The sequence below is a fragment of the Typha latifolia genome, chromosome 2 (genome assembly GCF_019914945.1).
Source record: "Typha latifolia isolate L0001 chromosome 2, TyphaL0001v2, whole genome shotgun sequence".
Lineage (NCBI taxonomy): Eukaryota > Viridiplantae > Streptophyta > Magnoliopsida > Poales > Typhaceae > Typha > Typha latifolia.
In genome coordinates this window covers 18,303,420-18,316,466 of record NC_133087.1, presented here as the reverse complement: position 1 = coordinate 18,316,466, position 13,047 = coordinate 18,303,420, and the positions used below count along the sequence as shown (strand labels likewise).

At 37.6% G+C, this 13,047-nt stretch overlaps 3 protein-coding genes across 30 annotated transcripts; 1 reads left to right on the top strand and 2 right to left on the bottom strand.

Moving 5' to 3' along the window:
- The first annotated feature begins 126 nt into the window (after positions 1-126).
- On the top strand, positions 127-2,624 carry LOC140781199 (uncharacterized). Of its 25 annotated transcripts, none has more exons than XR_012107672.1 (4): positions 127-259; positions 358-501; positions 1,973-2,071; positions 2,142-2,624. XR_012107672.1 is itself a non-coding variant. In XM_073127078.1 (4 exons), exons 1-4 carry the CDS (start codon positions 175-177, stop codon positions 2,158-2,160), a joined length of 282 nt encoding a protein of 93 aa, XP_072983179.1. In that variant the 5' UTR covers positions 154-174; the 3' UTR covers positions 2,161-2,624. The 25 variants fall into 25 exon arrangements, 21 of the variants coding, with proteins under 21 accessions (XP_072983179.1, XP_072983181.1, XP_072983180.1 ...); XR_012107673.1 differs by having other exon boundaries at positions 1,935-2,001; positions 2,112-2,624; XR_012107671.1 differs by having other exon boundaries at positions 154-259; positions 353-501; positions 1,929-2,071.
- Positions 2,625-3,508: 884 nt separating this feature from the next.
- Positions 3,509-6,316, bottom strand: LOC140781886 (GPN-loop GTPase QQT2). The gene is made up of 7 exons (XM_073128169.1): positions 5,912-6,316; positions 5,697-5,820; positions 5,403-5,629; positions 5,021-5,311; positions 4,407-4,612; positions 4,040-4,320; positions 3,509-3,755 (listed from the first exon to the last, which is right to left on the bottom strand). Exons 1-6 carry the CDS (start codon positions 5,987-5,989, stop codon positions 4,050-4,052), a joined length of 1,197 nt encoding a protein of 398 aa, XP_072984270.1. The 5' UTR covers positions 5,990-6,316; the 3' UTR covers positions 3,509-3,755; positions 4,040-4,049.
- A 709-nt stretch (positions 6,317-7,025) lies between these two features.
- LOC140782615 (uncharacterized) lies at positions 7,026-11,824 on the bottom strand. 4 transcript variants are annotated; one of them, XM_073129275.1, is made up of 7 exons: positions 11,704-11,824; positions 11,243-11,379; positions 10,804-11,142; positions 9,540-9,993; positions 8,806-9,104; positions 7,554-7,899; positions 7,026-7,250 (listed from the first exon to the last, which is right to left on the bottom strand). In XM_073129275.1, the coding sequence occupies exons 3-6, from the start codon at positions 11,113-11,115 to the stop codon at positions 7,573-7,575; spliced, it is 1,392 nt and encodes a 463-aa protein (XP_072985376.1). In that variant the 5' UTR covers positions 11,116-11,142; positions 11,243-11,379; positions 11,704-11,824; the 3' UTR covers positions 7,026-7,250; positions 7,554-7,572. The 4 variants fall into 4 exon arrangements, with proteins under 4 accessions (XP_072985376.1, XP_072985377.1, XP_072985380.1 ...); XM_073129276.1 differs by having other exon boundaries at positions 11,243-11,349; positions 11,704-11,812; XM_073129279.1 differs by lacking the exon at positions 11,243-11,379 and having other exon boundaries at positions 11,704-11,809.
- Positions 11,825-13,047: the final 1,223 nt, after the last annotated feature.

Here is a 13,047-nt window from a genome sequence, read left to right as displayed (position 1 = left end):
ATTTGAAGTCATCACTTGCTTGCTGCTTAGTGGCTTTATTTTTAATCCCTTCGAACAAGAGATTAGGCTTGACTCGAGTTTGACCTATATCTGGATTCACGACACGTGTACGGTTGCTCGAGTGATCTTATTTTCCATTTCTTTCCCCATCGAACGGCTGTGGCGTTTACGAGCATGGCGCTGTGGGCTCGTTGCTCGAATCGTCTCGCCGGCCGCGCTCTCTTCGCAGCCAGATCCTACCACCATCCCCCGTACGAAGGTACATTTTCGACAATGGTTTTGACAGAGCCAGTCTTCTAGGGGTTTTCGAGGGTTTCTGAGGGATTTCTTCATCTCTGAATGGGTAACGCAGTGCAGGTGGGGATCCCGGAGTTCCTTAATGGTGTCAGGAAGGGGGTGGAGGACCACGTGGCAAAGCTGGAGACGGAGATCGGCGACTTCGAGAAGCTACTCGTCACCCGAACACTCCGCCTCAAGAAACTTGGCATCCCTTGCAAACTCGTAGGGTTATCGTCCTTTTTAGGTTCTGAATCCTAACTGATTGGCAATTTGATTGGTGGATTGTTTTTTTTTTTTGTTTACTTAAACCATAAAAATCGGATCTTGAAACTAATCTGTTTATTCGCAATTGGATTTTTGCGTCGTTTCATTGATTTTCTTTTTATTAGTTTTTACTGAGGACTAAAGAAACATAGTGTTAAATTAATCGTACAGGAACCTAAAGTAACTGCGTGATATCAAATTGTTAGAGCTAGATCCCTTTATTTCTGGATGGTTTTCTTCCTTATTCTGTATGTTTTCTATCTTCCCTTGGTCTTATGAAGTTAATTAGACATTCTGTGGTCTACTTGCTACGTTACCGCTCTTTTAGTCTTTTGTTATCTGTGTGTTGTAGAGTTTGTTGATGAAATTATCTTCTTCAAAGTTGCTTAAATTTACTTATCATGCTTCTGAGTACTAAGAATAGTTTTACGTAATACTACCTCGTGCTACTAAATTGTGCTTAATTTGAGATAATAGAATATCAACAACCTGATACTATCACCCAAGATATAGACTATCAATGTTAAGTTCATTATTCTGCTTGCAGATTACTTGGTAAAAAATAATTGATAGGATTTCTCAACATAGGTGCATGAGTATGTGTTCTTGCTGATTTTTAACTTCTTATGTATATCTAAATGAGTATACCCAGATATTGGGGTGTTCTGACGTTCCAAAGCTCAATAGCAATATTTATTTGGGCATTACCTTCTCAATGAGATTTTGTGAACCGTCTGGTAGGAAGGATGGGTGTTTTGATATATAAATATGGGGATTGGAGTATCCAAATCCAGGTCATCATCATCATATCAGATTCTGCATCATTCAAGACCCTCAAGTTTCGAGAGGGTCGTGTAAAAACACTCTTGTTTGTTCCTTCTGGTTTCTTCAATGGGTTCTCATTTGTGCTTTCCACTTCACAGATCTCTTGTATTGGGTTACTTATATTAGCTTAGCTCTCTGCCATATGCTATTCCCCGTCATGAAATTTTAATTTAAATATTGAGAAATAAGGCTTAGGCTTGGTAGATCTTGGAGGGGAATGAGAACCTTTTTTCTTCACAGGTAAATGAAATATAGCGGTCCTGATTTCTTTATAAAAACTGTTAGTGCAAAATTTTATGCTGCAGTGCTTGAATTCAAAGGTGAATAAGTGATTTTCATTGCTTTTTAATGCGTAACAACTACAAGTCCTTAAAAATGAATTATGCTGCTATGTCTGGTAGCTTTTTTTATTGCTGTATACAGGATTCTCGTAGTGAATAATTTTTGCTATTGGATGCTGGAATATTTGTTAAAAGTGTTGTATGTTCAAGATTACTCTATATAACATTTCCTGCATAGAGAATTATGGGCTGTATGTTGACAGCTTAAGTTATTTCTAGGTGCAGTATTTAAACCAAATTCCTTTGTTCTTTGATTGGCACAGAGGAAGTTGATTCTGAAGTACACTGGCAGGTATTTAAACCAAATTCCTTTAATTCTTTGATTGGTACAGAGGAAGTTGAATTCTGAAGTACACTCGCAGGTATTTAAACCAAATTCCTTTAATTCTTTGATTGGTACAGAGGAAGTTGAATTCTGAAGTACACTCGCAGGTATAGGCTTAGACTTTAGAAGCCGCGGGCTGAAGCTTGGAAGTTACAATCTGCTTAACTGCTGCTAGTTGAACAAATCAACTCCAAATTGATGCCTCTAATTAGACCATGTACGAAAGCGTCGGATTGTTCCACCATACATCTCTGTCTCTGTCGTCCTTCAGAATTTCTTTTAGATATGCTGCTTTGAGATGATGATAAAGTGCTTACTCGAAAATTCAAGCAGGTGAACAGGAGATTGTGTTATCCGGCTATGTCAAGTTTAAGTGATGTAAACAAGATCATCGATGTAGTCATTATTATGCATGTGAGGTTGGTCCTCTAAATTTTCAGCAACCTATAACTATTGTCACCAGATCTGAACAATTCGAGCCTGACTATTACGTTATTTCTAATTGCTGATGTAGTTCATGTCAATGCTAAATCTCTGATACTATCTTGAGACATTTGGCACTGGGCCTAGAATGAGAGTAGAATTTCCTAGATCAAGTTTTTTTCATTCCCAGCCAATAATATATATATATATATATATGGCAAGGCAAAACTTGAGGCTTCTAGAGAGTATTCTTCTTGTAAGATCTAAACTCTGTACCACTGTGATTCTATGTAATTATTATCACTATTATGATCAATTAAGTACATAAGTTATGCTCTCATGGAGATGGCAACCAATAAAGAATGCCACGCTAGACATTGAATTTGAAGAATGAATTCAAAAGCATGGAGAGAGCATCAATTGTAAAGTTCGGAATACGAAATATTTGTTTGCAGATGAAAAAGGTGTTGTATGTATGTTCAATCAAAAATCAAGAATCTTAAAAGTTAAAGCAGAACTAATCGAGATATATTTCAGCAGCTTTACATGGAAACTGCATTCATTTTCCCACAGGAAGGTAACAATCAGACATTCCCAAAGTTCCCAGAGGCATGAACTATTATAACCCAATCCACCCGTTCACTCGAGAAACAGAATCACATCTACCAGCTCTGAATGAATATAATATTTAGAGATAACAATCTACACGACACATACCCGGATCCTGAAAAGAACCACCTTTCGTTAAAATCATCAAAATATCGAATATTGGATAAAAGCCCACACAGGGGAAGAAGTTAATATCTCAAATTACTAGGACAATAGGGATTAATTCTTTTCACAAAGAAAGAAATGATCAGGGGTCAATTAATTATAATATCTCACACGAGAGAACATTTTAACAGTAATCATACACCAAACACAAGCAATACCATTTTTCCTAAAGTGTAACTGTCAGTTAGAACTAAAGTTTCCTGTACAATTAGCATAAGTCTTCAATTCATTTTTCAGATAGACAATTAACAGATATCTGCATATTCTGGGAGTGAAATTTGAAACAGAAAATGTGGATTGCAGTTACCATAAGTAGGCAAATTTAATAGTAATAACGCACTGAGCAAAAATATACAAGAGTATCAAGCTTGGATACAAGAAGTGAAGTTTTTTGTAACAAAGGAATGGTGAAGTTTCTACGTAACAAAGGGTTGATAGGACTTTTCAGACAGAAGTAGCACCCTGATCAAAGCACAAAAATATGATTTCAAGACTCCTGATAAATGAACCCAAAAGAAAAGGTCCTGCAACAAAAATAAATCAAAATTAATCAAAAACAAGAATACTGGATCATCATCACAATATAAGTTAAACAGAAAAATAAGTACTCATGCAAAAGAGTCAAAAATAGTGAAAAGCTTTTAGTGCCAGCAACTGAAGCCTCACAGGTTGAGGGAGACAAGGAGAGCAAATTGAAGGAACAAAGGGTCGTACCATAACCCAAATAACTGAATAAGCTGCGCACTTTTTTTTTCAAGGGCAGATAGTGAAAAGAACCCTGGTAGAAAAGAAGAGGCCCTGAATTTACCTTTCATATGTTACCAACCCTTAAAATGCAAGTGAGCGGTATCTTCATCTTCACCTTCATCTTCTTCCTCTGAGAACCTGATGTCCTCGTCTTCCTCCTCTTCTTCCTCATCGTCCTCATCCATTATTTTCCCAGCAGGTTCTTTGTCCTTTAAACCAGTGCTTAACAACACTGTCTGCCCTTTGGTTTTCTCCATGTCTTCCCGTAATTTCTCCATGTTCATCCTCCGGCGCTCTGCTTCCAACCGTTCCTTCTCAGCTCGTCTTTTGTCAAGATCAGCTCTACACAGGTACAACATAGAATGCAAGGTAAATTCCTCAGGGAATTAAAATCAGTAGTAACATAATTTCTAGAACTTGTTTACTACTTGTAAGTATCCATGAACTCTTTGGCGCTTGCTTCTATAGCATCAAAGAAAGCCTCCATTCCAACACCAGAAACTGCTGAAACTCCCACAGAACGCAAATTCTTATAGAACTCATCAAGGACCAGAGAAAGGCTTCTTGTTAAATTTGCTGAATACGATGAATCAGAATCTACCGCTGTCTGAAATGCCTCAAAATCTTCCATCCACTGTTTCCAAAATAATACAAATTTTTTTGATGTGGCAAGAAACATGTAAAGCACAGGTTGTGAAAATGAACAGATAAATATAACAACAGAAAAACAAGAAGCCAAATTGCAAACCAACTGCTTAATGTAAAGAAGAGACAAGTGGCAGATAAGTAGCAGACCAAAGTGCAAATAATAAGCTACATGCCTCATTTGTGGTGGCACTTGCAACATACTGTTTTGCAAGTCAAGGATGTAAAAGTAAACCTCCGTTCACTCACAATCAAACAAGTAGGATATATATGAATCTCCGTGCAACCATAATGGCAAGATAAACATCATGCATTGTCAATGGTGTAGTAATAAGAGAGAGGAGGAGAACAGCAGAATGACAAAATCAGCCATATACTGCCAGTTTCAAAAACATACCTCCAATGCAAATTCATGCTTGGCCACATCAACCTTATTAAATGTCAGGACCAAAGGCAATCTGGTCTTGTAGAGTATGCTGCAAGCATATAGCATGTTGCTCATGAATGTCACTGGGTTTGCTGATCGAGGTGTGTCAACAACATACGCAATGACAGTGGGAAATGTTGACGCAAAGGCTTCGGTGATTATAGCCCCAGAAGCTGACCAAGTGAATATCTCAATCTGACCTGGGGTGTCCACCAGAACATAGTCGAGTTGATCCGCCCGTCTTTCAATGACGGATATTACCTAAAAACAACATTTTACTGAACTTGAGAAAACATACAAGATGAAGAAAGAATGAAAGAACATTAATCTCATTAGCTAGTAATTTTTAGACCTCATCAAATTTTGTGGAGAAAAGATTCAGGGATGTCAGGATTCCACCATTTGGACCAAGGTTGTATTCCTTCATTACTTCCTTATATCGAATCGTATCTCTTATATCGATGTTTGCACCAAATGGAAGCGTCATTACGGCCGGGTCAAGGTTCAGAACATACCCACGGATATTCGAGGCGTGCGTGTAGTTGACCAATCGATGAAGAAGCGTAGTTTTCCCAGTCCCTGTAACAGGAGCCATCCAATTTCTTAAGTGGAATTCTTCAAAAACTAAACTACTCTACAAACATACCTGCCATTCCAACGACGATGATGATAACCGGTTTCTTTTTGAAGTGAGAATTCGATGATTCCCCTATATTTAAGTTCTGTATAGACTCAGAAAGATCCTCCTTTTCCTTTCCCTTTGAATCCGACTAACAAATTTGGACAAGTATTAATGATAAAAAGCAATACTGTGGAAGAAACATCTAAGAAAAGTATCAAAAAAAAGAAGAAAATCAATACCGCACTAGCGACGGTCTCCTCCAGTTCCATTTCGTCCGGCTTCGATGAGCTCGACCTGTGCTCGGAATCGACGTCCATTTTCCACACTCCGAGTTTGATGCAGCTAAATTCTTCCACCTAGAGGAAGAGATCGCAAGCGGAGTTCCTCGATTTCTCGAAGGCGAGGACCGGTTCCCTTGGAGAGAACGGCGGGGAGGGTGTCGGCGTCGGCAGAGATATCGATGTCGATCAGACGGCGATGGAGGTGGAGAGTGGAGACGGATGGAGTGGTAGTGCGGTGGTGGGGTTTGGGCGTTAGGGTTTAAAAGAGGAGAAGATAAACGAGTCATCCATCGCTTGCGACCCTCGCGACGAGGTTTCACTTCGGGTGTCCGGTCATATGTAGAAAACAAGTAAATTAAATCCGATCCGATATGAGAATTAGATTTACCAGAAACAACGTCTTCTTTAATGAAAGTGGGCCCAAGTGATGAAAAAGCCTGTTGGGTTGGGTTAGTACAAAAGTCAATTTATTACGGTAATCTTTCTCAATAATCCGGAAGAAAAAGTAATAAATAAATACTAGTAATATAGCCTTCTTAATTCATTTCATTTCATATTCTTGGAAACGAAAAAAGAAAAAAAAAACATGAATACAGCCCGGAATGCTTTAAATTGTTGAGAAAGATTACTGCCAAAAATGACTCTTCTTCTAATAAAATTATTTCGGGCCGGCCCAACCGCAATTGTTTGGGCCTTTTGACTATTACGATTTCGACTTGGGTAGTACCCAATCTCTCGAGTAAACCGATATCCAAAACGACTGGGAGATGAACGAAACCAGGCAATTGTTCTCGAGGTAATGCCGTAATGCTTACAAATAAACAGCAGAAAACCACACAGCAGTTCTGACCTTTAGAAACATCTCATCTCCAGAAGCCAAGGCAACAAGACTCTTTCGAGGTTCAAACTTCCATACCATCTCTACAACATGATAATTATCCATGTAAACAATAGCCACAGAGGATTGCATTCCACAGAGTTTCACAAGGGCCGTTAATAAGCAACGACACATTGGCAAATAAGAAAGAACGATTACACATGAAAGATTAGATCTGCAATCCTTCACCCAGAATAATGACAACAGTCGAACAGTTTCATCTCGTATAAAATCCATACAAAGAAGACAGACTCGAGCCCATCCCTTTGAAGAAAAATGTGTAACGTCAACCAAAGGGGAAGGGCTCCTTGACTACTGCAAAAGGTATGACAGACTTCCTACCTTACCTTGAAACTACATGATAGCAGAGTAATCATGAAACCAGCACTCTTTGTTAACTTGAATCCCCATATAAGCACCCTGAAAATTTGGGAATTGTTTTAGGTAGAAAAAAAAAGAAGAAATAGGGCCAATAGATCAAGTTCAATCTCCTAGCATGATTGGAGGCCATCTAGTTTGCATCTATCAGCTGCTATTGAAACTGTATCTGGATGGAAGTAGCCCATTAGTTATCTCTTCAATACTTACCTCCAACAGCCACCAAAGTGCTCTCACCTTTACCCTCTTTCCATATGCTTTAGGTTACCACAGTCTGAATGGGGTAACAGCATAACTGTACAACTCCTAATTGAAATAACTAAAAATGGCAAAAGATCAACTTACCACCACATTCAGCAGTAAGCTAATATCGCCCATGTGTCTTCCCAAATTCATCATGCCTCTGTCGTTGGAACTCACCATATGCATCATTAGATCTTGGAGCTGAATAATTGTCACCAGGATAAGGATATCTGGTCCTTGAATCCATGGGCAAACCAGTTCCTACATACTGTGTGTTTCTTTGATCATAATCAGGGTAAGCAGGCTGATTATAAACAATCTGACTTTGGTGTGCTTGCTGCTGCAGCCTCTGAATACCAACGCGAAGAAACTCTTCCCACTGCTTTGTGTGTGTACCCGTCGTGATAGCCAATTTCTTCATATAATTCTCCCTAAGTTCTCTAATGCACTGCATTCAATAAGAAACAGAAGTTAGATTCCTGTGATCTGCGTGTTCTTTAAACGACGCAAGGGTACTAGATTATCGGTCAAGAAACAAAAAAGAGGATTGTTTTACTTCTCAAAAGATATTACTATGAAACAATTGCAAATGAGTCATATCATGTATAAACTGCCAAACAGAGAAATTGGTAAACCTTCAGTAGTAACTATCACTAGCATAATTGCCTGAAAAGACAGCACCAATGATAACTATCAAAATTTTAGCTACAAATATATGCGATTCGGAGAAGTCTTTTCCCCGTTCGTCTCTATTTCAAGCACGATCCTCTGTCAATGTGAGAGACACTGATTTTCAGCATTGACAATGTCATCCATAAGATTGAAACTAAATGAATCATGCATACTGGATCAAGATTGTACTGTAGGCATGCAGTTTGGGAATGGCTCTGGATCTCAGGAAACAAAAATTTCAAACTAGGGCAACTACAAGCACCACGAAGGAATTCCGAAATTTCTAACTTCAACTTTGTTTTTCCATCTTTAGGTAGAATTGGTTTTAGTGTGTAAATATATTCAGATGTTAAGATGCCACATGTGCATGGAATGATGAAAGATCCGCTCCCAGAAATCATAACCATAGCTTTGATCACTTTTTTCTGTCTTATTCAAAAATAATATATACAGGTTGTAATATTGAATCACTTACAAAGAACGTGATAATAAATTATCCACATTAACATCACAAGCTAAAAAAGCTTATATTTGATTACGCATTTGCATGTGAAGATTGAACAGACAAGCTACTCGTGTAACATGAATAAATGAGGAAAACAGATTTCAAGAGTGACTAGTGTAGAATATCATTTTCTTTCTGATCAGAGAAAGAACTAGAGATAATAATCAGGAACCATACCTCACGATGCTTGTAATTTTCTTCATCCTCCTCTTTGTCACGGATTCTTCCCAATTCCATTGCCTCCCTCTTAAATTCAATTTCCAGTTCTTCCAACGTGTGTGGAAAAGCAGGGAAGTCAAAATTACATTCAGCATGAGGATCTGCTCCATGCCTCCCAATATCCCAGTTATTTGGCTTATGCATCCCAGCATTATGATTGTGCCCATCATATGATCTAAATGCATCACTACCAAAAGTGGGACGTATCGGAGATTTTGATCGTGATGAGTGGCCTTTTGCTCCATCATTTGCAAAAGCTTCGGGAAATGAAGAATTTGTAAGTCATTCCGGACTTTAATTCCAACTTCTAAGACAGATTGAAGCTTAAATAGAGCCTATCTTATATCTAGAGGAATAATGCCAGATAGTACACAGTAATTGCGAGCCCATCCAAGCCATAAAACTCTGAATATGCTTTCAATAAATAATTTTTTGCATTCAAGTATTCCATCTGACACAGAATCCACCAGAAATCACTTCATATTTGAATGCAAAGCTTGACTTACCTCTTGCTGCAAAAGAGGATGAATAAACAGGTAACTTGTTTTGTTATATTAAGAAAGTAAAAGATAATTAGAATATATGCATAAGCATCTGCAGGTACCTGCTTAAGCATCAACCATAAAATCTACCACATCCCTAAGTCAGCGCATATTTTATGAAATCCAGAATCTACAGCTCAAAGTCCCTACCTTGTGGAGAACCCCTTGGGAACTTATGCATATCATGTCGTACACGATCTTCAGCATGCCTTTCCTGATTGAAACCTCTGCTTTGAAAACGTGATGATGTATTTCTTGGACTAGAGTGAGACCTTTGAGAATCAGACCGTCTTATATGAGAACCCCTGGGACTTCCATTGGGTGATTTTGACCGTGTCCTGTTTGAATTGCTAGGGCTTCTACTTTTACCTTTGTCCTCCTGAATTATTTTATGCACAGCATCTACACCTTTAGCTAGTATTAGTCTATCTTTCCCGCTAACAATCAAAAACTTCTCGTCCATTTTAATTTTACAACCGACTTCCCTTTCAATCTGACTTATCACCTTTTGTGAGAAAAGGGCTCTAACATTCTTATCTCTTGCAGGAACTCTTTCAAAAAATTCTGCAGTTTTACGATTTCCTCCAAGAGTAGATGGACAACCCTGTACAAAAAGCAGGGAAGAGAAAGGTAAATGGTGTAATCATACTTTCATATGCCTAGCCAGAATAGATTAAATTCTTCTGTGATATTTTACATGATATAAGTAGCTTAAAGATTACAGAACATTGCAACTTAAAAAACTAATTCCAGGATGTTTTATACTGAATGTTTCCATGGCACAGAACTTGAGAAAGATACCACTGCCTCTGATGCAGTAAGTAAGATGTACTCTTCTAACAGCATGTGGCAGCCAAGAAATGCATGATGTACTAGCTGAGATTTGCTTATTGTATAACAGTATACAATACACAAAGTAAGAATCCATGATGTACAGAAAGAAAGTAACTTCAAAAACTGAATCAGTGGATGTTAGAGGCAAACATAAAGAGTATAGGCTCTGGAATTCTAACAATACTAATTCTGATTAAACTCGACAATTCAGACCTGAAAATAGAATCCAACATAAATCACCCCCACTTGTAGAATAGAAGTATTGCAAAGCAATGTACCAAAATAATGTAAATTGAAAAAATTCAAGGAATAACCAGAATAATTTGTAAGCTCGCAAAATAAACAACATATTTAACTCTATGCGTTTAATCATTCTAAATGTTTAGTCCTCAAACTGATAAGGATGTTAAAAAGTCTAAGAAGCCATCCTAGATAAGACAGATTGATTGACGATTAAACTATCAATGTTATAGAAAGAAAAATAATAGCAGATAGTGAGACAATATAATCTCATGAGGATACAACTTCATAACAATTTCAGTTGTACCAGCAACTGTTCAAAGTACGTAAATTTCCATACCTGAGTAAAATGACCTGACTCCCCACATATCTTGCAGATCATCTCTTCCTCCTTTTTCTTCTTCCAGTTTCTTTCAATAGCCTTAGCTTTTGCTTCCCATACCTTAGCTTCCCTGCTAGTAAAATCAGTTGGAACTGCATTTGGATCTCGAGTCTCATCTTCATCAGATGGGCTAGCATCTAAAGGCCTCTTGTTTGTATTATCCTTTGACCTAGAGATTTCTGTAGTTGATCTAAGAGGCCCAGTGTATTCTTTTCCATAAACTTCATTAAAGAGTTCATCATCTATCTCCGGACTTGGCTCCCTTGCCATTCAGAAAGCAGTAAAAACAACTCAGACCTGCATAACATTTAGATAAAAGAAATTACAACGAAAAGAACAAGAAAAGATAAAACCAGTAAGTCCTACAAGATAACTAATATCTTTGTCACGTAATTACTTTTTTCTCTTTCAGACCAAACTTTAGCAATCACCGAGCACTACGAAACCCTATGTTGTCATAGACTCGATCACTTCATCAAAGATTCGAAACGAAGAGGGTCAAAACTGCAAGGAAGAACCAAGATTCAAGATTTCCTGCATAAAGAATTCCAACCAAATATTTTAGGGGTACAAGGCCTAAGGACAGACCAACCAAGCTTCGAGAAATGACAAATTACCACAAGATGCATCAAATAAAGTACGTAAATCAACAAAATTAGGAAAAGCGAGAGCAAATACTGGTACATTATGATTTACTCCAACCCCATTGCAAGGACTCGGACTTTGTCGATGCTTATATAACCTAAAAGTATTCCGCACAAATTCATGGCTAAATAAAGGGAAATCCAGGAGGAATTCCGAGGAAGAAGCAATTAAAGCATTCAAAAGTCAATCGAGATTGAAGAGATAACAAATAACCTTGGCTCGAAGCCTAATCGACGATCAAAAGCTTGGGAGCGTCGCCTATCTCGGTCGCTTGCTCAGTTGAGAGCTTGACCTAAATGGAGCCCTAACTTTAGGGACTTTTAAAGAAGACTTCGTAACCTATCGGGCAAGGGGGGGGGTTTAGAGATCTCTGGCTGATCTGAGCCGTCTGTTTGATCCAAAGTTTGAACCAACGGATAGGAGATTTCGCACGTGCCGCCTCCGTGGATAAGCTTGGTAGGGTCCAAAGTAGAAGATAACTAGTTATCCATGAACATAATCTCCACGGACATTCCTGTCCTAATTTACTCGCTAATTTTAAAAAAAAATTAATCTGTTTTACGAATTTATTAAAAGAATTGAGATTCCAAACATTTTCAATTAATGAGTAAACTGGCTTTGATGAAAACAAATTTAGATAATTAATTAATTGAAAAGCTTAAGTAGTTAAATAATAATTCAACAATATATATTATTATTTTTTAATAAATATAGATAATTCTTCCTATAAATATTATTAAGGGTTTTATATGTTAACACCTCAAACCTCATAAGCCACTGTTTTATTATCTTAAAATATTAAAATTTAAACCTCTTTGAGTTTCAAGCATGTTGGATTCACCGTAAATTATTAATAAGGTTTTTTTTTACCATCGATTTTAGCTGAGTTTTATGTTAGTGTTTAGAGAATTTGTGTTCCCCATTTCTAGAGGACTTCTCCCCTATAGTGAGGTCTTTCCATAGGGCTAGAATATGAGAATATTATCACTTCATTGGCCTACGATCCTTCTTGTTTACGAGCCTATGATCCTTTTTGTCTTTCTCCATTATCATCTCACTGCTAACTAGCTCTTTATCTCATCGCAATCCTAATCATCTTTTTACCTCCCCTCTATCTCGTGTTAGTAGAAGTCAAATTTGTTGTTGTGGCATTGAATGTGGAGTTTTGATTTCATAATTTAGGAACCTTCTAGTGGTTTTCTGGTAGGTCCATTTTTTACATTGTGATGATGCTCCCCTCTTGCTCCAACTTCTTAGTCCTCTATCGTCCTTACATCTCCGCCACCTTATAATGTTGGATTATTTAGCGTTTTAGCCGTGCGATAGCTTTGTAATTATGGATGATTATTTCCCAAGATGATTGAAGAAGAGAAAACGATTAAAAATTAGCAGCCATGTGTATCAGGTATCCTCACTCTCTCTTGTGAGTCATTCATATAAATTTCTATAAGAACAAAAGTGAAATACTTTAATCCATCTTATTTTTTTAGCAAAGTAATTCTAATAAGTTTTTATTAAACCTAGTTTACTTTAGAAATAAAGTTTAGTATTATTCTT